The sequence below is a fragment of the Pyxicephalus adspersus genome, chromosome 10 (assembly GCF_032062135.1).
Source record: "Pyxicephalus adspersus chromosome 10, UCB_Pads_2.0, whole genome shotgun sequence".
Lineage (NCBI taxonomy): Eukaryota > Metazoa > Chordata > Amphibia > Anura > Pyxicephalidae > Pyxicephalus > Pyxicephalus adspersus.
Genome location: NC_092867.1, coordinates 6313480 through 6339433, shown reverse-complemented (window position 1 = coordinate 6339433; position 25954 = coordinate 6313480). Strand labels below are relative to the sequence as shown.

Below are 25954 nucleotides of genomic sequence, written 5' to 3'. Positions count from 1 at the left end.
AAAATATTGGCAACTCTAGGTCTACTAATACATATATTTTTCTTTTCCACACAGATGTATCCTAATACAAGTAAGATGTCTGACTTCAGAATTTTGGGGTTTCCTGGACCTCCAAACTTGCAATATGTTTTATTCTTCTTCCTGCTGATAACCTATTTATTAACTCTCCTGAGTAACTCTGTGATTATAACTATTACACTAAGAGAAAAACACCTGCACACTCCAATGTATTTTTATCTACGCAATCTCTCTTTTCTAGAAATCTGTTACGTGTCTGTAATTGTCCCAAAAATTCTCAGCACCATCACATCACACGGAAGATACATTTCATTCTATGGTTGCATGACACAGTTTCTTGTGTTCTTTTCTTTAGGATCCACAGAATGCCTCCTTTTCAGCATTATGGCCTATGATCGCTACCTAGCCATCTGCAAACCACTACATTACACGAAGCTAATGAATGCCACCATGTGTCGTGGTCTTTGTCTTTGTGCCATCACTGGTGGCTTTGCAACCACCTCCCCGCAAATCTTCTTTATATCCAAGCTTCCGTTTTGTGGATTTGATATTAACCATTTCTTTTGTGATTCGCCTCCCATTCTTCATCTCTGCTGTGTGGATACTTTCCTAATTAGAATGATTAATTTTTGCAATGCTTCTTTGGTGGTTATGACTTCTCTCTCGGTGACTTTGATTACGTATGTATATATTATAACCACAATCTTGAAAATACCAACTACTACCGGTCGTAAAAAAACCTTCTCTACCTGTTTCTCCCATTTAATTGTAGTGTCTATTTATTACAGTACTGTTACATTTATGTATGTGAGACCACGACTGAGTAATTCTTTTGGCCTAAATCGTGTTTTAGGAGTTTTTTACACAGTGATAACGCCTATTCTTAATCCTTTAATTTATTGTTTAAGAAATAAAGATGTCAAAGAAGCCATTAAAAATCAAATTTTAAAGCAGAGTTTCAGACAAGTACTACAAAATCCACAAATTAATTCAGTTGTGTATTATATCAACAGAGAATTATCTTCCTGATTTTAAAGGGACTCCACCATGTTTCCCTTGTTGCCCAGAACATAGAGCAAAGCTCAGATCTTAGAGACCACTTCTGGTCAGCTGTCAACAGCATGGTGAATCTCAGCCCTGTGATCGTATGTGAATCCCAACCCCACTTTATGTGAGTTCCAACTCTTTTCAGCTACTCTAAGGTGTGAGTTCTTCCCCCGGAGTGGTATTAGGAAAGATTGTCAATTTGGCAGAAAAATGTTGAAGGTAGCAGCAGAAGCCCACATGTATCTTAGATTCTACCCCTTCCAGACTCTTGCATTGCAATAATATATCAGTAGAACCCAGGCCTGAGCAGAAGCATTTCTTTATCATTATTATTCACATGTCCACCCTACATTGTTCCCTCAGCAGTGTTTGAGGGTAGATACACCCTCAGCAGTAATCATAATCCTAAACACTCTTCATACCCACATTGTTTGCAATCCCTATACTGTCTGCTGTAGATTTTTTAACAGCCCCTGTCCCGCCCACTATGTTCTCTTCAAAGCCCTGTACATACATCAGATTTTGGCATTAATCATTGCTAGTGATAGATAACCGAACGAGTTTTATACATGCTGCATCTCATTGTGCTCTTCTCTATGGGAATGCAGAGAATATGTTCCCTATTGGTTGTACATCAATCGGCTATAGCAGTGGTCCCCAACCTTTTCGGACCTAAGGACCACTAAACTTACGGACTCCAAACCGCGCATCTGTGGGAAGCTGTGTGTCACTTAAAGAGGAAGAAACTTCCCCAAGATTTACGTCATGATGCCAGTACCGGCCTATTACCCATCGCAGGCTCAGACTTGAGACACAACCTGCCCACCACCCTAAGCCTGTAATACATACAGGGGACATGGTCCGCAGCTCTGGCCAGAGTGACCCCCAAGCGGGGTCCGCAGACCACAGCTTGGGGGCCAATGATCTCCGTGTTCTCGCGGCCCAGCTTTTAGACATCCGGACCAGACAGACAGGACTGGGGGTTGGGGACTCCGGGGCTATAGAAAGGGGACTGCCGAATACATATATGATTTTTGCCGAAGATGAGCACGACTGTTTATCTCAAGTGACAATTATCTAATGCGTGTACATAGCTCAGCTACTGTCCCTTTAAAGTCTAAAATATGGTCTCAAATAAGTCTCACCAAACTGTCCATATTACATATTTTTGCAGCTGCTACGCCCTCCCCTACATTTATTCTAGGTTCTCTGGCAGCATCCTTCTATCACCCACATTATGATCTCCAACAGTTCTCCCAATACTATACTGTTTCGCCTTTCTGTCTGCAGTAAATTTTCTTCCAGGTTTCATCCCAACATCCACTCCAGAGCCTGATATTTTTGCTTCTGTTCATCCTGATCTCTTTCCGAAATATCGTCTACATCTAGCAATGCATTTAGTTCCCCTTTCTTCAAATTGCAATACAGTCACTGACAATGGAACAAATGTTATGATATAATATTGTATAATATTAATAAACAGGAATTATATAGCTTCAACATATTACACAGCGCTGTACATTGAATAGAGGTTGCAAATAACAGACAGATAAAGACAGTGACACAGGAGGAGGAGAGGACCTTGCCTAGAAGAGCTCACAATCTAAGTGGTGAGCAAGCAGCACACAATAGTAAGGGGGATATGGTGTTGTAGGAAGTACTGAGAGTTTTAAGAGACAGAAGAAGACAGGTAAGCAAGTCTGAAACAATGGGTTTTGAGTGCTTTTTTTAAGTGTAAAGAAAGTAGGAGCAAGCAGAATAGGATAGTCAATGGCTGGGCAAAAAAGTGACTAGGGGAGTATTTTTCTATTGGGTCAGAAAGGTAAGTGGGACAATAACTGTGGAGGGATTTGAAGGCAAAGCACAGGAGCTGGAATTTGATTCTAAGGTGAAATGGAAGCCAATGAAGAGAACTACAAAGGGAGGCAGCAGAAGAGGAGCGGTGGTAAGGAAGCATTCATAATAGCTTGTAGAGGAGAGATTTGGGTTGGTGGAACACCAGCTAGGAGGATGTTATAGTAGTCCAGATCAGAGATGATATGAGAGTGTACAAGGAGTTCCCTCTTGGTTTGACATGATGCCCAATTATTTCTATCCTCAGTGGCAGTGAAAGGGCAAGGCTTTAGAGCATGAAATAGAATAGACTTTTCATTCTAAAAGAATCCTTCGTAAAGACAGATTATTTGACACTCAACATGATGGATAACTGAGTCAGAAAACTGGATATGTTTGCCAGAGTTGTTAGAGTAATCCATTCAGGGGTTGGCTTGCCGGCCCACTGGTGACATGTTGGGCAGTTTTTAGTGCAGCTAATGAAATTGTAACTCCAAACTGGACAACGCTGTCTGCCACCAGTGTCACCTGTTCCTTATTGCATAATCATCACCAACCAACCTACTGCCACCACCACAACCAGCAACAGCAAAAAACAGATGAACTGATCAAAAAACCTGATTCAAATTGCCCCCATGAAGTTCAAGATGGCTAAAGAAACCGCTCCTAGTGATTTTTCACCAAACCAATGGTCATAATTTTAGTCAAAAAGTTGAGCCTGTTAACCAGGTTAAATCACAACACTTAGTTTCAGTTATACAATTATATATATTCCAATTGTGATATAATTATTTGCTTTTTTATTCTAATATTTAGAGGTGAACAAAACAGTAAAATCCAGACTCCCCCTTGCTGGTACTAAAACTTGAAGTGCATTTTTTTTTCCTCAAGAGTAATCCCTTTAGAACTTTATTTAAAAAGCTCAGAATTTCTCAACTGATCAAATTTTTCTGTTCACAGTTGGTCTGTCACAGTACTCACTAGGGGTGGTCAGTTAGGTCTGGAGCTATTCTGACATCAGATTCTGATTTAATAAAACTTCCCAAGACTGGAAAAGATGGACTATCACGGGAGAACATGGTTGATCAAGCAAACCTGGAATAGATTTCTTGAAAATCACTTGCTATCAGCTGGGAAAAGTTTTCAAATCTGGACCAGATCCATTCCAGGTTTGCTGCATCATCCATGTTCTTCCATGATAGTCTATCATTTCCAGTCTTGAAGAACTTTAATAAATCAGGTCCTTTGTCTCATCAGCCTGCTTGGCTGGAGCACAAATGAGGTGTACAGTCTAGGACACAAACCTCTGGCTTTAGCAACACCTGGGGGACTTTAAGAGACTATACTCGGGTTGCTGTCCTTGAACACATCAGAGCCATGTGTGGACTGCTGCGTGGTATGGGAATATGGGGCAGTATGGTATTCCGAACAGGCTGAGGTCCAGAAAAAAGGCAATCAGAGGTGGTCAGAATTAGGCCAAGACCAGAAACCAGGAAAGCTAAGTGCAGTAACAATTTAAAGGGTAAGGATGTAGTCTGGACAAACAAAGGTCTGAGCAGGTAACTATCAAGAATGGTCAAAATCAAGCTGCGTGCAGAACCCAAAGAACAAAACACACAGATGCCTAAGGAACAGAGACAATATTGACCTCCATGTTCAAACTTGTCACTTTCAGAGGAAATTATGTGACTGGGCAGACGATCATGGCTGGTATGATTACCATCAGCCGAAGGTGTGCTACAGCTAAGATATTTCAGATGGAATCCCCACCAGCTGAGGGAGTACTTTTGTTACAACTTCAACCACTAGGTAAATAAACATATGCCAGATAAAAACCCCATAGACATAGCTAATCCAGAGGAAGGCAAAAAAACTGGTTTAATTTGCTTCAACAGGGGAAAAAAACATTCCCGATTCATTGTGGAAGATTCTTTTTCTATTGAAGCAAGAAGAGTGTTTTTAGAGGTTCACATATTGCAGATCAGAAAGCACAGCATGAGAACCAGAGGGTTCAGAAAAAGAATTGCTGGCAGGGATGGATTTAGCTAATGAGGACACCGGTCCTGTGGTGATCTGTGAAACGGGTCATACGAAAAACACCAGAAACTCAGATCTCTCAGTGCACATAGAAAATAGCTGACGCATTTCCCGAGGAGTTTACAAACTGGGTCAAACCAAAACAGAAAATGATCCAAGGGATTTTGCAAAACAGTCCATGCCAACAGAAATCAACAAATAGGGACTGCAGGGCACAAGGAAAAGAACCAACTAAAAGAAGATAATACCAAGCCAAAACAAAATCCAAGCCTTACACCAATTTTATATAAACCCAACACATTTCTAATTATCATTGTGTCAACAACCCACCCAAGTTAAGTGACATTAATATGCAAAAAAGTTTTCCCAAAAAAATTACCAATGCACCTTACCTACACAAATATTATATTTTACTTATATCAATATAATGCAGACAGAGGATTTTGCAACCATGACGTAGCAACCACCAGTAGTATTTGATAACAACATTTTAATGGCCAATGATATTAGAGATTGAATCCAACCTAAATGTTACATTAAAGTACATTGACCCATCTCTAGTTAACTTTTTAATACATTTAAGTGCATTTAGGTGATAACCCACACACTTTCATTGAACAAATCAATGTAAGTTACTTATAAAGATCCACTTAAAAGTTTTGTATATGTTTTCTTTAATTAAGCTGACGGCGTTACCCCAGGAGATCTATAAATGTAACTGAGGAATAATCATCCAATTGGGTTATCTGTCCTTAGAGTATCCATGATCGTAAAGCTTAAATAATAGGACATCTTCCCTACGGGATGTTGGTATAATTTGATTTTGTTGTATAAAAAGTGTAGACAAGTGGCATTGAAAATATAACTACATACAATATATGAACAAGATGTAACTGAACACAGATATTTTGACATAAGAACACGGCATTATACTATTTTGAAATATTTCCAGATAAAGTCAATGAGATTTGATTACGGTATTGCTTTTTTTCCCAGATCTTTCGAAAATTAAATAATAGCAACATGTTGTCTATTGTAGGAGCAGTGATGTATTTTATGAGACAGGTTTATTCTTCTAATGCAACTAAGCTCACACAGACAACATTTAAGGTCAGTGTACTCCCCAGCCCATTTAGCTCGGTGCATCACCTGGCACTTTTCAGTAACCATTCGGCTGTTTTTAGGTGGTTACTTAAGAGTTGGGTCACCAAACAGGGGCTGCCACCCACCTAAAATTTCTTACCACCCACCTTAAAAAAAATTCTGGGTTCAACACTGATAGGTAGCATACCCAATGTAAGATCAGCACAAAGGTCTTCAATTGATAACAATGAGGTGCCATGTACAGTTAGCTCTCACAACCCTCTCCCTAACATAGCTACATTATAAATTTATAAAAAATGCCCAACCAAGAGCTTTCTGAATTACTCCCTAAATCTGTCTTTAGATGTAGGTCTTCATACAGTTTAAATCATCAAAATTCATTCCATATCTACCAAAAAGTTTTAAGATACTTTTTTTTTCCTGCCCACCGGTCCATCCAGAACATGTAGTTATCCATGGGCTCTTTAATTCACATAGTGGGCCAGATTTATTAAAGCTCTCCATGACTGAAGAGGACACAGTTTCATCAGCTGGGTGATCCAGCAAACCTGGTCTAAAATTTAAAACATTTGCTAGCAAATAGAAAATCACTTTGAAATCCATTCTAGGTTTGCTGGATCAACCAGCAGATGAAAGTGTAGCCTATACAGTCTTGGAGAGCTTTAATGAATTAGGCCCAATGTTGGTATCAGGTGTGGATCCAATGTAGTCAACATTTATAAGGTTCAGGTGCTGCTTGTGAATGCTGCCTGTACCTAGGATAGACTGATTGACAGCCATGACTACAGCTGCTTCATCTGTCAAGGATCAGATGGCTGGAAGTCATCAAAGGGGATCCTGGCACCAACAGTAAATGCGATAAAAAGGTTGGTTACAGCAGCTTTATAAAAGTGTTAAAATGAGGGATAGTTTGAGGAGATCAGCCATGTTACTCTTGTATTGGGCACTAACCCATCCAAGTATACCACCAGGTTTTAGGAGCAGGGAATGTCTACCTTATTCCTCATTCTACTCATCACCAGCACCCCTAAACTTCTTCCTAGATTCCTGCTGCCTTTGTGATAGATAGATAGATAGATAGATAGATAGATAGATAGATAGATAGATAGATAGATAGATTTTAATAGCTTTTTAGTAGAGGACCTTGGGTTACCCTTCCTCTAATTTCACCAAATCCTTGTAAAACTTCCTGGGTTTGTAATGTGTAAAACATCCCCATATCTGGCCATTATCATCTTCTCTTTACCACCAGCATCCTGATTATCTTGCTTTCTGTATTCCTCCTTTGCCTCCTCCTGACAAATTGCCACATGTTCCTGGAAGGAAAGGAACTACAAGTTGAAATTGACATCTGAAAAGCCTGAAGTTTTGCTAAGCCGACATTAGGGCAATGGGCATGAGAGTGTTTTAGAACTTTGTTTCCACTCCACCAGCAGATATTTAAAAAAAAAAAAAAAAAACGGACCCCACTGCAGAGCCCTGTTGACTACTGGAGCAATTGAACTAGATGGAATAGTAGGGATTATCATTTTGTCCTGGGCAATCTGCCTTAAACGAGGAGGACAGTAAAAGCACTTTGGCAGCAGGCAAACTTCTGCTATATGCTTCACAGAAATAATAAGAGAAAGGCTTGCACCACCGTTTAGCACCACCATTTAGCAGTCATTTTTAAGTCATCAGTTTGCTACAGCATTTCCTACAGTGATTTCATTGTAATATTGTAACTGTCAGACATTTGTGAAAAAGATGCTGGCCATAGATAGGTCCCAACAAAGATATTTCCATTCTATTGAAAAGAAAAGCAGTAGACAATGCCCTTAAAGCAGAATTATCATGAAAAAAGCTTATGTGTTCTTTACATTGTATATTGAGCTGTGAAATTTTTTAGCTCAGTGTATATGCTCAGCACACTTTCATAGTTCAATGCACCAACTCCCATGCATATAAGTTCATCTGATCAAGCCACTCAAGATGGCCAAATAAACCAAACCCAGAAGAATATGAGCCAATGATGAACATCAGAAGTGGCAAGGGGAGGTGTTCTTACTTATGCTTTATTAGGTAAAATATAGGCAATGATAGATCTACTTAAACACCATTTTTACCTCTTCCATACAGATGTATCCTAATAGAAGTAATAGGGCTAACTTCAGAATTCTGGGGTTTCCTGGACCTCCAAGTTTGCAATACATTTTATTCTTTCTCCTGCTGATAACCTACTTATTAACTCTTCTGAGTAACTCTGTGATTATAACTATTACGCTAAAAGAAAGACGCCTGCACACTCCAATGTACTTTTATCTTCGCAATCTCTCTTTTCTGGAAATCTGTTACGTGTCTGTAACTGTACCCAAAATTCTCAGCACCATCACATCACACGGGAGATACATTTCATTCTATGGTTGCATGACCCAGTGCCTTGTGTTCTTTTTTTTAGGATCCACAGAATGCCTCCTTTTCGGCATTATGGCCTATGATCGCTACTTAGCCATCTGCAAACCTCTGCATTATACAACGATGATGAATGCAAACATGTGTTGGGGGCTTTGCTTTTGTGCCATCATTGGTGGCTTTGCAACCACCTTCCCGCCTATCTTCTTAGTATCCAGGATGCCGTTCTGTGGATATGAAATTAACCATTTCTTTTGTGATTCACCTCCTATTCTTCATCTGTGCTGTGTAGATACTTTCCTAATTAGAATGATTAATTTTTGCAGTGCTTCCTTTGTGACAATGACTTCCCTCTCAGTGACTTTGATTTCGTATGTATATATTATAACCACAATCCTAAAAATACCAACTACTACCGGTCGGAAAAAAACCTTCTCTACCTGCTTTTCCCATCTAATTGTTGTGTCTATATATTACAGTACTGTTATATTTATGTATGTGAGACCAGGACTGAGTTTTTCTTTTAGCCTAAATCGTGTTTTGGGAGTTTTCTACACTGTGATAACACCTATTCTTAATCCCTTAATATATTGTTTAAGGAATAAAGATGTCAAAGAAGCCATTAAAAATCAATTTTTAAAGCAGAGCTTCAGACAAGTACTACAAAAAACACAAAGTAATTCAATTGTGTGTTCTATTAAAAAAGAATAATCTTTCTGCTTTTAAAAGGGACTCCTCTCCTTCTCAACCACAACAGTTCTCCTCAAAATTTACTAAGTTTCCCCTTTCTGTCTGCAGTAAATTCTCTTGCAAGTCTCATCACAACATCCATTCCAGAGCCTCATATTTCTGCTTCAAACTGATCATTTTCTAAAATATCATCTTCTGTATCTAACATCTTTCCCCTTCCCTTTCCTCGTGATGTTTTTAGGATCCTCAGCTTTAGGCCCCTGGCTGCTATTTTGTCACCATTTTTGTGCATTTGGTATTTTGTCTACAAACAGAGGTAGTACGAGTTTTTAGGCCCATTAGGTAAACATCTTGCACAGCAGAGATATCTCTGGATGGTGGGATCTGTTATAACCCAATAGTGTGGTCAGGAAGGTGAGCTCCATGGTTGCCTCCTCTTCTTCTTTTCCTCTTTACAAGATTTCTGCTCTTCACTAACAGCAACATGGCAAAGCCACTCCTTAATAAAGCATTTGCAAACTTAAGTGCTGCCATGTAATCTTCCAGTCAATCTAGTCAGTCTGGGAGTGAGAATTTGCAGCATTGGTAAGTTGCTTTCCACCATGCTAACCACCTCTGCTATCTCCAAATCAGGTATGCGGTCACTGACAATGGAACCAATGTAGAGGTTGTGCTGTACCTGGGCAGTTCCCTCATTTTCCCTGCTTGGTGGTGAACAAATTTCTGAAGGGCTACCCTGGCTTCCAAGGTGTCTTGGCCTTGACCAAAATGGTCTGCACTAACATCAGCAGATTCCAAACTACAAGTACTGCACTTGTGGCTTAAAGAGACAGATTGGTCTCCTATTCCATAAAATGATCTGTAACATGCCCACCTATTGGAACTCATTACACTTCGTGGAACACCTCTATAAGCAAAGGAAAGTAGTAACTGACTATCTGACTGATGAAAGTGCAAAGAGCTTGGGCTTCTCTGATCCAGGGCAGTGCCATCTTGTTAGTTAAGATGTCACCTTTGGAATTCTTTGGTGCAGGTAATTGAATTTGTCAGCCTGGAAAATAGCGTTATCAGTAATGTCATTCTACTTATTTTCATGTTAGATGCAGCATGGGGAACAGGTAGAAGACTTTCATACTGACAAGTGTATTGTTGATGCCTCATCTCATCAGCAGGCATCTCTCCATTTCACACTGCTTAGGTCATTAGCCCTCCTAATTTCAGCCAGCACTGTCGGACCCAGAAGCAGCAGCACCAAAAGTAGGGCTGACTTAAGCCTTGAAATGGACATTAAGCCCAGTTATTTCCACCCTCAGTGGCAGCATAAGGGCGGGGTGTAATGGGATGGGATGGAGTAAATGGTTCGTCCTAACTAGCATGCCTTGAAAAGCCAGATTTTTAACACTCATCCAGATCGTTTTTGCCAGGTCTGACCACCCTCTGGGTTGTTTTTCAGTGCAGCAAAGGCAATTATACCTCTAAAGTAGACTTAGCTGGTTTCCACCATTGTCAAACATTTGGTGTTCATTAAAATTAGTCAGTCTCTGATTGGTGACCATCTGTTCCTTATTACACCACCACAACCTGAAACAGGACAATTTTAGGTGAACTGATCAGAGAAAATGATTTAGACAGTCCCTGTGATGTCCAAGTTGGCTAGTGGCCTAGTAATTTATCAACAAAAAAAGAGTCAATAGGCTAATATTTACCCAATGATTGGAAAACCAATATGTGCCTGTTAAACAAATGAAATCACAACAGTTAATTTCAGATATACATAAGCATATTTTTACTATTGTGGTATAAGCCTTTGCTGTTTTTCCCTAGCTTATAGAAGTGAACAAAACAAAAAAACAGATTTACACTACCCCCATTTTTTTTTATTGAAGATAAAAAGCACATCCTCAAGTGTCGAAAAACGCCAATTTTAAACCTGGTAAAACAAAAAAGTGAAGTACACAAGTGTACCACACAACAAATTACACCAGGCGCCTTGCATGGTCCTGTCCCTAAAGGGACTAGTGCCTCTTTACCCTAACCCCCCCCCGGGGTGGAAGGCTCCTGAGAGGAGACAAGCTTCTCAATTCTTGAGCTCACCTGACGCGAGCCTTAGCCTAGGCCAAGTGGCTCCAACCTTAGAGAACTGACCACAGCCTAGCCCTCACTAGTAACATTGAGCATAGAGCTCTCCCAAAGAGAGACACAGGGTAGGGGAGAGCACAGACCATAAGGCCATGCGTCCTTCCCTCACCTAACTTAAAAAAGACAAGTGCCTTACTCGTCTGGTGCAAGAATAAAGGTGCAAGAAGTGAAAGTGAAAAATCACATACACACACAAAAATAAAGAAAAAAAAAGTGCAGTGGTATGGTAGCCATGGCTGGCCTTCCGGATGGTTAGAAAAATTCCTCCAGTCCAAGAGGCGGGTTGCAAAAGGGAGGTGCAGGCTGAGGTGCCATGTTTGCAACAAATTCAGTGCATGCTACCGTGATGCCCAATGATTAAGGCACCCCTGTGTTGCCCAAATCAAGGGTACAACACCCGCGGACCTTTTCATCCCCGGCCCCCTAGTAGTCCCTACCCAATTAGTAGGCAGGATTCAGGAAATTGCCTCAGCATTACCTCCCCATTCCAGCTTTTTAATCTAGAGCATACTAACCCCCCCCCCCACTCCAAAAGGCGGACCCCCATGCTGTTCCTACAATCATTATCAAATACCACCAGTGGTATTTAATAATAATGTTAGTGTTCGCCAGACTTGCTATAAATGTTAAAACTGTTATGGCATTGGTCATTGGTATTAGAGACTGGATACAAGCACAAAAGTAGGAAGATATAGAACTTAAATGTTACATTAAAGTGCATTGGCCCACCTCTAGCAAGCTTTTAGATACAATCGCGCAGATTACCTAGGCACTTATGTTAAACAAACCACTATGTGAATTTCCTAAAAAAAATTTAACCCTAAAAGTTTTGGATATGTGCTCTTTAAACAAGCTGACCATTTTCCTGCAGAAGATCAATAAAACCAAAAACTCCATGAGGAATAATCCAATATTTTGTAAGAACATCTTCAAAAATACATTGTCTGTCCTTGGAGTATCCATGTATTGCTTCTCTCAAAGCTGCAAACATTTAGACATCTTCTCTAAAGGATGATTACATTGCTGGTTTTTATTTGTATAAAAAAAATATAGAAGAGACATAAAAAATAAAAATCTGAATAGGAAAGAGATGTATTTGAGGGCTGATATATTTATGTGAGCATAAAGCAAGATACTGCTTTGAGATATTTCCAGTGAAAGTCAACAAGAGTATCGTAAGATACAGCAAAAACAACTTTCCAATTACTTTTCATTTCAGCATTCATCACTAATTTTTAAAATGTTAAATTTTAAAAAATAATTTTTATCAAATAGGCTGCACAACATGACCGTACATAGGGGGGGAGCATCAATGTATATTATGAAGTGGATTTACTATTCTACTGCAGCTAGGCTCAAAGAGGTACCACTATAGGGAGCAGCACAAAAGTCAATTTCCAAAATTCCAAGTAATGAGGTGCCACATATGAAAAAGTGGTCTCACAAATATTTAGCTCTCACCGCCCTCTCTCTAACATAGCCTAATTGGAGATCTGGAAATAGCCAACCAAGAGCTTACTGGATTATTCCTTATAGCTTCCTTGGTAGCCTGGCTAAATTATCAAATTCCATTTCAGGTCTATCAAAAAATGTAAGTATAATTGAAGTATCTTGATTTTATTTATTGTTAAAACTGACTTAAATAATGCATAGGAGAGTTGATTATAGACAGTAACCATCAGGCTTTAGAAGTTATGTGGTTTCCTTTTGGCCATCTGATTTACCCTTTCAGTGGGGAACTTGTCCCCGCCGTCAGTAATACCAAAACTTTCTGTAGATGACTGCTGAGAAAGCCAGAAGTTTCAGTACATAATGTACAAACTCCGGCCAGTGGTCCAGCCTGGACCTCTATTTGTCCATGGGTTCTTCACAAAATCCTGGCATCGTCCCTGGCTCAATGTTATTAGCATTCATATGGTTTAGGTTCTGCATGTGAGTGCTACCTGGACCTGGATTTGGCTGCTGTGGTTTAAAAAAAAGTTTCACTGAGGTAGCCACATCTACTGCTTCACTTTCTTTTAGTGATATTTGGTTGGAATGGTGGATAGAAATTGGAATAGATGGTTGGAAGTCTTCAGAGGTAACTCTACTACTATCATAAAAAAAAAGTGCTGCAGTTTGGCTCTCGTTAAGATGATGGTGGAAAATTGGTTATTTTACCCTTGTACTGGGGATTACTCCACCCAAGTATAATACTCAGGGTTTTGCAGGGGTGAAAAATCTCTTCTAAACCCTTCCCCATTTCCTCCTTCTCACTACCAGAACCCCAACCCTTCTGCTCATATTACTGCTCAGACTGCCTTTGCCTCACAGGGTTAAAGGCAGTAGGAAACAGTAATTTTGGTTATATTTTAAAATATTTTATAGGACTTCCAATCTCCGAGAATCTCACCTAACATACATATAGTTGGGTGAAATGTCTCTTTTGAAGTCTGCTTATTACCTCCTCATGCGCTTTCTGTTTCAATGCATTTCAAATGTTGGCGGAGCGATGGCCTCTGATGGCTGGGTACCTGCAACTGTGGCATATCACAGGTGATAGAATGATGGCTGATTCCATAAATTAGAATTGTTGAAGATGAAAGTCAACAGTTTTGCCAAGCTGGGATTAGGATGCTGGGCATGAGTGTGATTTTGGGAAATTTTTTGGGCATGAGTGTGATTTTGGGCAAATATAGTAAAAAAAGGTCCACATGTCAGAGCCTGGTGGACAGGTAGGGCAGTGCTACCTGATGGATAGTAGGAATGGTCCCTCCTGCCTTTTGCAAGCTGCTGTTGCCCAGATAAGGTGAAGGACAAAAGAAGCACAGCAAAAGCATTTACAGGCTGCTCTGTGTCTTGCAGAAAAAAAGAAAGATTACATTAGTAAAGCTTTCCACCTGCTACCTGCATGTGGTGGCCATTCTTGGTTGGACCAAGCACTTCCTCAATCATCTCTCCCCCAGTGATTTGACTGCAACATTGTAACGGTTTGTTAAAAAAGAAAATGACCAAAGACTTGAACATTATTTTGAAGAGAAAAGCAGAAAAAAAGTGTTCAGAAGGTATTGTGATCATTGTGAATGGTAATAAATACCAGAAGTTGTTACACATTTACTTAGAGGACATGCACCTAAAGCAGGACTTACATGTTCTTTGCAATTTAGCCGTACAATGTTCAACTCAATGTATATTATCAGAACACCTTTGTACTGTAATGCATGAACTCCAATGCATATGTGCAGGGGTTTTGTCATAATTGGCTGAAGATTCCAAACCTGGAAAAAGACCAGGCATTATGTTGGTGCCAATTGAGAGCAAGGGACAGTGTGCTACCTTATGCTTTAATAGGTCTACTAATATCTCTTCCTCTTCCATGCAGATGTCAATAGAAGTAAGATGGCTGACTTCAGAATTCTGGGGTTTCCTGGACCTTCAAGTTTGCAACATGTTTTTTTTTTCCTCCTACTGATAACCTATTTAATAACTCTTTTCAGTAACTCTGTGATTATAACTATTACGCTGAAAGAAAAACGCCTGCACATTCCAATGTACTTTTATCTTTAAAATCTCTATCTTCTAGAAATATGTTACGTATCTGTAATTGTACCCAAAATTCTCAGCACCATCACATCACATGGGAGATACATTTCATTCTATGGTTGCATTACTCAATGTCATATGTTCTTTTTCTTGGGATCAACTGAATGTCTTCTTTTTGGCATTATGGCCTATGATTGCTACCTAGCCATCTGCAAACCACTACATTAAACAAAGATAATGAATGCCACCGTGTGTCGTGGACTTAGTGTATGCGCAGTAACTGGTGGCTTTCCAACCATTTCCCGCAAATCTTCTTTGTAGTCCAAGCTTCTGTTTTGTGGATTTAACCATTTCTATTGTGTCACCTCCCATTCTTTATCTCTGCTGTGGAGATACTTTCCTAACCAGCATGATAAGTTTTTGCAATGCTTCCTTGGTGATAATGACTTCCCTCCTTGTGACTTTGATTTCTTATCTATATATTATCACCACAATCATAAAAATATCAACTACTACCGGTCAAAAAAAACTTCTCTACCTGTTTTTCCTATTTAATTGTTGTGTCTATTTATTACAGTACTGGTAAATTTATGTATATGAGACCAGGACTGAGTTTTTCTTTTAGCCTAATTGTGTTTTGAGAGTTTTTTACACCAGAATAACACCTCTTCTTAATCCCTTCATTTATTGTTTAGAAAAATAAAGATGTTAAAATAGCCATTAAAAATCAACTGCTAAAGCAGAGCTTCCAGACAAGTATTACAAAAAAACAAAAAATGTGTGTTCTATTAAAAGAGAATGAAATTTCTGATTTCACTGGGGACTCATGGCCATGTTTCCTTGGTTAATTGGGGCAATTCTCAGCCCTGTGAGGTTCCTCGCAACATATGTGACTTCCAGCTCTTATCAGATGCTCAGAAGAAATGTAGGTCTGAGTTCTTCTCCCGGAGTCCAATTAGGGAAGATTGTTGATTTACCTGTACAATGCTGGTGGATTAAACACCACCAATTAATACAAAAGATATGCACATGTGCCACCTCCTAGATCCTAGCCCTTTCAGAAACTTGCATTGCAAAAATAATTCAGCAGAATTCACGCCCCAGCAGAAGCATTTATTTATCATTGTTGTACACATGCTAATCCCATATTGATCCCCCAACAATATTTACAACCTGAAACACTCTTAACCCTGATGTTGTTTTCTGCACTCCCCATACTGTTTCAAGTGATTTCCTTTTCAGCATCTGTTCCACCCATTGTGTTCTCTAAGGCCCCATATGAATGGCAGATGATTATCGCTAAAAATATTTTTTCTTGATCGTTTCCAGTGACAGATGAATAAACAAGTGTTGTACTCTTGCTTATTCATTTTTTTTCTATTAAGAGAGAGGAGGAAGGAGGGTGGGCAAGGGGCACTCTGCAATGGTTTGTTCTATAGTAATGCACAACAGTGGTTCCTGCTTGGTTGTTTATCAGGATGGAGAGCACCAGCGCGGATACTAAGCACACATCCACTGGTAACAGACAAAAAGAGGTTGCTTTTGTGCATGTTTTCACAAGGTAACAGATTCCTTCTAGCCAAGCTTTACCCCCTATGGACTAGCTGGCTCATTCATCATCCCAGTCTCAACAGAGGGAGGAAGACAGTAAACATGCTACATTACCCTGGAGGCAGGTTACCTCTTTTTCCTCCTCAATACTCATAACTACTCTCGCTGAGGAAACTTTAATACCTTCTTATGGTTTCAGAAGGTATTCCAGTCTCTCAAAAAAAGAAATCAAGGATCTTGTAGCAGCACATTTTTGGGCTCAGTCTGGTCAGGGTCAAACAGCGATGGTGATGTTGTTCTCCAGGGAAGACATAAAACCCAGGTGAAAGTAAAGAAAAGAACAGTTCTGAGAATAAAGAGGAAGGTACTGGGCAACAACATTCATCTAAAAAACACCCAAGGTAGAGCTTTACATAAAGTTTGCAGGTCCCTGTCCATTTGAAGCTCCAGATGCCTCTAACTCTGGCATACCCTTGAGAACTTCAAGTTATGAGGGTTATTTTAATGGGTGTCCCCTGTATGGGCATATTGTATAACCACTCCCAGTGATGTATCTTTTGGTACGTGCAACATTTGTGTAAAAACAATGTAATCTCTGGGAGACAAGGAACACATTATTTAGCATCTCCCCTCACCGAGCACATTAAGATTCTTAAAGATTTCCCTTCCTCCTCCTTCTTTTTCATGTTGCAATTGTTGGCTCTTCATTGGAAAATACTTGGTTTATATTGACTTTTAGTTTTTTAGTACTGCTCCCATTTGGTTGCTACTATACTTTTTATTGACAGGTATAACAGGCAGTTAGAGGGATCATTTCAAGGTATACTAGACCACAAGAACAATGACAGCTGTCATTGGCGGCCATATGGCCAGTCATATGTTACCTGTCACTGACCTAATAGTAAGTCACCCATTCAAAATTTTCAAATCCAACTCAGAATTTCCAAAACAGTCAGATTTCTTCACAAATCTTACCAAATTTCATCAGAATTTTATAGTACCAAGCACCTCTAGCACTCACTAACATTGTGGTGGACTCCTTGTGTCACCAGCCTGCTTTACTGGAGATTAAACAAGGTATATTGTCTAGGACACAAAGCTCTAGCTTTACTAATACATCTCAAAAAACATGAGGGACTTGGACCGGCTTTGCCCAGGTTTCTGTCCTCAAACACAGATGTTGACAGCCAATTTTAGCAGGACTGGTGTGTGGTATGGGATCATGAGGTAATACCGTAGTCAGGTGGCACCGAGGTACCGAGGTCCAGACAGGTGGCAATCGGGGACGGTCAGAATGAAGCCAGGATCAGAAGCTAGATGCAGTACCAATATGGTAAGGATGTAGTATGGACGGGCAAAAATCTGGGCATGCAACATCACGAATGGCCTGGATCAAGCCATGTACAGAACCCAGAAAAGAAATGCACACAAGATTCTTGAAAACAGAGAAAATAATAATCCCCTTGTTCAGGTTTGTCACTTCCTTATATAGGGAAAAGTATGTGACTGAGCAGAAAATCATGGTTGGTATGCTTACCACTAGCAGAAGGAATTTAACAGCTAAGGAACCCCAAATGAAATCTCTACCAACTGATGGAGTACTTCTATGAACAATTCTAATACTTTAAAGGAAGCACAATGTTTTCATAGAGTCACATAGTGCAGACCAAAAAGAAGACTTACCATGAGAACCAGAGGGTTAAGGACAGTGCTGCTGGCAGGAGAGGGATTAAGGGTAACAAGTTCTAAGGCGGATAGAGGTTCTGTGACAGGGTCAAACTCAGAAGGCCAGCAAGTCAGATCTCTGGTGGAAATAGAAAGCAGCTAATACCTTTCCAGAAGAATTCACAAACTGGGTCATACCAAAAGAGAAGGAAGTATCCAAAGGGAGTTTACAAAGTGCTCCATACCAACTGAGAATCCTGAGTAAGGACTGCTGCGCACAAGAAAACAGACAATATTCCAGCTAAAAGAATATTATAAAATAAAAGTCATACTGAGCTAAAACAGCAAGTCAAGACTTACACTAAATGAATAGAAGGATTACTTTAAACCCAACACAATTTTAATCATCATTGTGCCAACAACCTATTTGTAGTAAGGTTAAGTGGAATCTCTATACAAAAGGTGTCACTGCACCTTTCATATACAAATGTTACATTTTACTTTTATCAATATAATGCAGGCAATAGCTTTTTGGAGTTTGAGGTACATGACATAGCAATCACCAATTGATAATGATTTTGATGTGCACCAGACTTGCTATGAATGACACAATTGTTATGGCCATTGGTATTAAAGACTGGTTGCAGAAACAAAGGTAGGACGATATAGAACTCAAAGCATACCGAAACTGAGAATTTTAGGGTTTACTTCCTCTTCAAATTTTATATGAAATTACATAAGCCTATCTCTATTAAACTTTTAAATACGTTAGACCATCTCAGTTCACACAGAATGATAACTCAAGCACTTTCACTAAGGTTTCACAAATTACTAAATGAAGTGTTTATAAATATGCCCTTAAAAGTTTTGGATATGTTTTCTTTATTAAAACTTACCACTTCACCCCAGAAAACCTATGAAACTACAAACTCCATGAGGAATTTTCCCTTAACTGTATTTTTTTATCACAATTATCTGTCCTTAGAGTATCCATGTAATGCTTTTCTCAAAGCTGCAAAAATATTTTTTCCCCCAAGGTATGATGGCAACACTGGATTTTGTAATATAAAAAGCATAGGAAGGAGGCAAAAAAATGCATACATGAATAGGATGAATTTTAAGGACAGATGTATTGATGTTAGAAGAAAATATTTTTCGGTTTTGAAATATTTCCAGAGGTCAAGGGTTTATTAAGGTATTGTATTTCATCATTGAAGCATTCCTATGATTTAGGTGCTGCTTGTGAGTGCATGTACCTGGGATGAAAAAGCATCTGCAATGAGGAAGTAACCACCACTGTTCCTCTTTCTTTTAGGGATCGGATGATTAGAAGTCATTGGAGGGAATCATACCACTCACAACATATGGTGTAGAAGTGTAAATTTATTTCCGGCACTCTCTGGGGTGGTGGCAGGAGATCAGCATCTTACCTTTGTATTGGGTATCAACCCACCCATGTAAAAAACTCAGGGTTTGGGAGTGGTGAAAGGTCCCATTTGAGGCGCAAAACCTTTCCTCCTTTTTTTCACCACCAGCACCCAAACCCTCCTTCTGATATTACTTCTCAGACTTCTCTTGCCTTTGGTCCACAATAATGGAGGCAGTAGGAAAAGGTTATTGCTGTAAATACCTCTAGCATCTTCCATCTCATCCAAACTACATACAGCTCCCAAGGTTTGACAGGGGTGAAATATTCCTCATAAAGTTTTCCCATTACCTCCTTCTCCTCTGCCTCCTGCAGCTTCATTGCACTTAACATGTTTGTAGAGGGATGGTGTGCTGGAAGAATTGCCTTTTAGGCAAAATAATGGTGGCTGGGTACCTGCTACTGTGGTCAGAAATGCATGGAATGTGGCTGATTCTACAAGCTGCAATTATAGCAGTTTGGCCAAACTAGCATTATGATGCTGGATATGAGGGGGAATTTAAGCCATTTTTTCCACTCCAGCACCAGATTTTATAAAAAGGCTTGGGGGCAGTGCCAACAGATGGTATACCAAAACTGCAAGCTGCCCTTGTCAAGTAGGGGACAAAAGGGCGCATTAGCAGAAGTAGCAGGCAAGCGGATGCTCCTTGTCTTGCAGAATTAAAAAAAGAACAGTCATATTAGCAAGGCTTGCCTCCTGCTGCCTCTATGTGGTAGTTGCTTTGAGTCATCAGTATTCTGCAAGCAGAACCAGGAATTTTCCCATTCACCTCTCCCAACACAACGAGACAATTCACTTCAGAATTCTGGGGTTTCCTGGACCTTCAAGTTTGCAATACATTTTATTCTTTCTCCTGCTGATAACGTACTTATTAACTCTTCTGAGTAACTCTGTGATTATTACTATCACGCTGAGAGAAAGACGCCTGCACACTCCAATGTACTTTTATCTTCGCAATCTCTCTTTTCTAGAAATTTGTTACGTGTCTGTAATTGTCCCCAAAATTCTCAGCACCATCACATCACACGGGAGATACATTTCATTCTATGGTTGCATGACCCAGTTTTTTGTGTTCTTTTTCTTAGGATCCACAGAATGCCTCCTTTTTGGCATTATGGCCTATGATCGCTACCTAGCCATCTGCAAACCACTGCATTACACAAAGCTAATGAGTGCTTCCATGTGCCATGGGCTTAACGTATTTACCATCATTGGTGGCTTTCTAACCACTTCCCCCCAAAATATGTTAATCTCACAACTTTCATTTTGTGGACACAATATTAACCATTTTTTTTGTGATGCTCCTCCGCTATTGCAGCTGTGTTGTGAAGATTCTAACCTTATTAATTTGCTGGAGTTTTTTAATGCTTCTTTGGTGATAATGACTTCCCTTCTGATGACTTTGGTTTCTTATGTATATATTATCACTACAATCATGAAAATACCAACTACTACCGGTCGGAGAAAAACTTTCTCCACCTGTTTCTCCCATTTAATTGTAGTGTCTATTTATTACAGTACTGTTACATTTATGTATGTGAGACCAAGACTGAGTTTTTCTTTTAGCCTTAATCGTGTTTTAGGAGTTTTCTACACCGTGATAACGCCTATTCTTAATCCCTTAATATATTGTTTAAGAAATAAAGATGTCAAAGAAGCCATTAAAAATCAAATGTTAAAGCAGAGCTCCGGATAAGTACCCCTTAATTTGAGTGCTTAGTACGTAGAGAAGTGCTAAAATGTGGCCAACAGCATATGTTGATTTTTAAGTTCTTCTTTCAGTGTGGTATTAGAGAAGATTGTAGATTTTTCTGTACAATCCTGGAGGGTTTATACCACTAGGAATGAATACAGCAGGAATAAACATGTGGAAGCTCTTAGATTCTACACCTTCCAAAGTTTTGCATTGCAATATCCCAACACCAGAACCCAAGCTCTAGTAGAAGCATTTATTTATCATTATTGACCACATGTCAACCCCACATTGTTCCCCCAGCAGTACTCACAAACCTAAACATTCTTCCAACTCTTGCTGTCCTCTGCAGCCCAGACATTGGTCATGATTTATTAAAGCTCTCCAAGGCTAGAGAGGATACACTTTCATCGGTGAATCTGGGTGATCCAACCAACATGGATCCGGTCCAGGATTCAAAACATTTGATAGCAAATCACTTTGATGAAATGCACTCCAGGTTTGCTATGTCACTCAGCTTCACTGATAAAAGTGCATCCTCTCCAGCCTTGGAGGACTTTAGTAAATCAGGCCCATTGGCTGTATTAGCTTCTTTTCAGCCCCCATCCTCTAAGTGCTTTCCTTCTAAAGTCCCCACTATGGTCTCTGATATGTCAGGCCCTACTGTCCACATTACATTTACTAATTTCTACACTCATTCCACCTTCCCTCATCCACACTATAATCTACAACAGTTCTCTCCATACTATGCTATTGTGCAGGAAATTCTCTTGCAGGTCTCGAACCATCATTCACTCTAATGCATGATTTTGCCTGCACCTGTTCAACCCAATCTCTTTCCAAAATATTATCTTCTGCATCTATTATTGCCCACCCCTTCCCCTATGCTCCTTTATGTTCCTCAACTTTAGGTCCCTTCCTATCATTTCTGTATTCTTTGTTCCTTATTCTACATAACTTTTTGTCATGTGTTTCCTCTGAAGAGTGCCTTTGCCGCCCCTTGGCTTCCAATAACAGAGGCAAATTCCAGGTTAAACATAAATCATTATCTGATATTTCATAAATAAAAAGGGGGGGTTACATGTGCTGAAGCCTTCCTGTTAGGTCTCATGCCTTTGGCTATGTACCACTCCTTGTCCAAGACATGATGCGTTAGGAGAAAGGGTATGCATCTCTAATGCTTCCTGAGAAATTAGATATGATAGAAGATACATGGCCTCTCCATCCATCCTACAATTAGCTTTCTCTAGACCATGTCCTCCTCTCCTATCATTGACTGCTGGTCCTCTCTCCAACCCTTAGCACTTCATGCTCTGCCTCATTTATCCCGTCCAATAACAAATTCTGCTCTACTTATTTCCCCCAAGTTGTGGTTTGCAGTAAATTGTTATAATGTGGTAACTAATAGCAAGCATAGGCAGCAAACAGGCAAACCTGAACAACAAACAGGTAATTGTGGTAATACATAGGCAATAAAACGTGATATACAGAAACCCTAACCTTTGCTAGCCTCCTCCTCTAAGGTATAGGCAATGATCTTGCTGTTCCCTCTGGTCACACATGTCCTCTTGGTGACCAAATGGGAAAAATGGACAAAAGAATACAACCTGCACTTCCTCATGGCGTTCCCCTTCTCACCCGTGGCTTGGCACTCCAGCTACAAGGTAACTAGAATATTGGTGCTGATATTTTTATTCCAGCCAGCCAATTAACAACTAGGCCAGGAAGTTTACCAGGGCACAATTATTGTAGTGATGAGACAAAATTCTCTGAGTCACTTTTGAAGTGGAGGCGATACAGTTGGCGTCATTCATTTTAATCACTCAATGTAAGTGAAAATTTTACTTTGAGTTATTGAGCTCTCTAATCTTGAAACAAAGCGTGCTGATTTCCCTTGCTGCACATTTTATATATTTTTTATATATGCATACCAGGTTTTTAATAAATTTTACATCTAGAAACATCCAGGCAACTTTTACTACAGTTACTACACGGCACAGCCAATATTTCTGACTTAAGGTTTCTTTTGAGTATCCCAGGGCCCCAAATATTATACAGACAATGACTATGGAGGGTTTAATGCTCTGCATTTGTACATGTTACTGAAAAATAAATTAAAATGAGAAAACATTGCAGAAGTACAAATGTTTCAAAAAATAAATCCATGTTTTCCATGCACACTAACACCTCCTGTATTTTGGGACAAAAAGCAAAAGGTTTGCTGGTTTCTATGGATAAACTCGATGACCGCCAAAATAGAAATAGGAAGCATTTGGTTCAATAAGATATGTTGGGCTGGTGGTCCCAAGTGAAGACACATTACTATTTAGACATCAAACAGACAGGGGTCAAATGTACATAGTGGCCCTAATATAGCTAATATAGCTACCTACTTCAAACTCTAACCTGAAATCACAGCATCAGGCAAACAAAAGAATTCTATTACCAATGGTCTTTATGGTTCTTAGATGTCATGGAATGTCATGGAAGATGTCATGAAAGACTGAGAGCCGTAAAGTAAGCTGTTGCTAGAATATGAAAAGGTTTGTCCTTCAGCCTTCAATCATGTCAACCAGGGGCACAGCAAGTAAAATGTTTAGAGTAAAGGTTACCAGCAGACTCCAATACCAGCAATCAAGTCCATGGGCAAATATCAAGAGATAGGAGTTGTGTGTTGTCTGAGGGTGTAATAGTCATATGTTAAAAAAGATATACAGTACTCTGCTCCAGGTCCCAATGGGCTTTTCAGTTCCCATTGCTAACAGCAGATGCTCAAAGTCTACCAAGCAAGATCTTCATCCTGCTAATAACCTGGAATTGAGTTGTATTTTATATGTGGGGACAACATAAATAAACAGAGACCAAATTTGAAACTAGTCCTCTACTAGGCGAGAATGTATGGATAATAAAAAGCTTAATAACGTTGGGAACCAGAGCCAGGTTTTGCCACATTGGCTTAGCACATTTAATAACCTAATCATGAAAACCCCAACCAGTGCTAATCCAGATAAATGTTGTGTTTTCCCATTTCCTGCTCAATATTGCTATATAAATTGATACAGAAAAATCACAAAATAATAATAATATTACATGATCTAACATATGACTACATTCAGGAAAAATGTTGTGTATGTGTGTGTATCATCCCCACTGCCCTCTATGACTCTCTTTGTTTTTGTTTGTAACTTTTCCTTCTTTTTTTAACATTTTGGAATTAATTTGCTCAATGAGTTTCTGCTTACAAGAGATATTTCATTTCATTAGCAAAGGAGGTGAAGTTCTGTTGACTTAAACCATACATTCACATTCCCTAAAAATGTTTCTTTTATCATTTTTTTTTATATATTTCCCTGCACATAACTGGATCTTTTTTGCAAATTATGTTAAGTGAAATATCCATTGCAATGTGATAATTCACATTGTTAAGTGAACAATTTATACTCACTAACCCATTTAAGGACGAGCTGCGGGTAGACCAGTCCTCCTTTGGACGGCTACCCACGGCCCACCACTATACCACCATGTAATAGTAAGTTACAAACCTCTTATGCTATCATCTTTATATGCATACCACACAACATAGGGAACGTTATTCCCTTGCAATGACTCATTACTTATTTGATATTGCCTTTCAGCAAACATAGTACTGCATATTATGTGGACATTACTCCTCAGCTAACACATTGCTGCATGTATGGGCACACTTGCCATCTTTTATCGGAGCACAAATACAGAAAAATAGATATAGATAAATCTACTACCAGGTAGGATTAGAACCAAAAGCCTCTACAATAGATACTATACAACAATGACTATAATATCAACAACGGTTATAAAATTGTAAAAACCGTCTTTTCCCCAGAACTCAAAGCTCCTATATACTGATGCTACTACCTATATATTCAGTAAAAACTTACCTACTAAGGTATTGTTACATTTCATTATTCTAAGCTTGATAAAATATATCATAACTCACTTTAGTATCCTCTATTACATATATTCCTATCACGTAAATCTGGTGCCACCTTGTGTCTAGCTCATTACACTAATGGTCAATCTTGTGTATTTGTTTGAATACTACTTATACTGTTATTGGGCAACTCTAGCACTATCATGTATATATTTTCAATCACCTTATCTACTGGGCAATAATTAGAAGTGCATGAGCAGCATACCTTAACAAATGCCTGTTTTCTCTTAATACCTAGGAATCATCACCTAAGCACACTTTAAAGAGTCATGCAAAGAATGTTCTATCTCTAACAATAGGGCTTGCCCTTACTGTAAGTTTTTATAACCTAATTATTTCACAAGTAGTATGAGGACAACTGGCCTCCACAAAAAAGATTTCAGCAATATTACCAAGTAAATGGTATTACTGTCAATCCTAATACTTTAATATAATTATACTGTTACAAATGTTTGATATCTGACCTTTCTTATTACCTACAACTCAAACGGTCTTCCCAACAAACCCCCGAGGAAGCCTTATTAGGCGAAACGCGTCGGGTGGGAAACCAAACTATTGCTGTCTGAACAGGACCTAAACAACTTGTACTGCACGCTTACCTGTTACCTAGCTTAGTTTTACTATGTTAGCACTAGGACTAACATAGGTCATCTCTGTCTAGTTTTAGAATATTTTCAATGTAAATAAAGTTTATTGTTGTCTGAAAAAGCCTGTCTTTTCTCTATCTCTAAAAAAACTCACTTTCTCATTATAACCCTCAGGCACACGGGAAACTATTCCTTTTCAAAGTTATTGGGTTAGCACTTTTGGTGCAAACAACCTTCTCTAACAATTTATACTCCTTTGGTAAATCAGCCCATTTGTCTT

General features: G+C 39.3%; 4 protein-coding genes across 6 annotated transcripts in view; 3 read left to right on the top strand and 1 right to left on the bottom strand.

Moving 5' to 3' along the window:
• The window catches only part of MFAP5 (microfibril associated protein 5), an 83539-nt gene that overhangs the window by 16504 nt on the left and 41081 nt on the right, over window positions 1-25954 (bottom strand). The gene's annotated exons all lie outside the window — the stretch shown is intronic.
• On the top strand, window positions 55-1094 carry LOC140339914 (olfactory receptor 6B1-like). The gene has a single exon (XM_072424829.1). It carries the CDS (start codon window positions 55-57, stop codon window positions 1045-1047), a length of 993 nt encoding a protein of 330 aa, XP_072280930.1. The 3' UTR covers window positions 1048-1094.
• On the top strand, window positions 8158-9170 carry LOC140339799 (olfactory receptor 6C4-like). The gene has a single exon (XM_072424699.1). The coding sequence runs from the start codon at window positions 8158-8160 to the stop codon at window positions 9139-9141; it is 984 nt and encodes a 327-aa protein (XP_072280800.1). The 3' UTR covers window positions 9142-9170.
• Window positions 16260-21120, top strand: LOC140339324 (olfactory receptor 6B1-like). The gene is made up of 2 exons (XM_072423962.1): window positions 16260-16342; window positions 20172-21120. The coding sequence occupies exons 1-2, from the start codon at window positions 16260-16262 to the stop codon at window positions 21118-21120; spliced, it is 1032 nt and encodes a 343-aa protein (XP_072280063.1).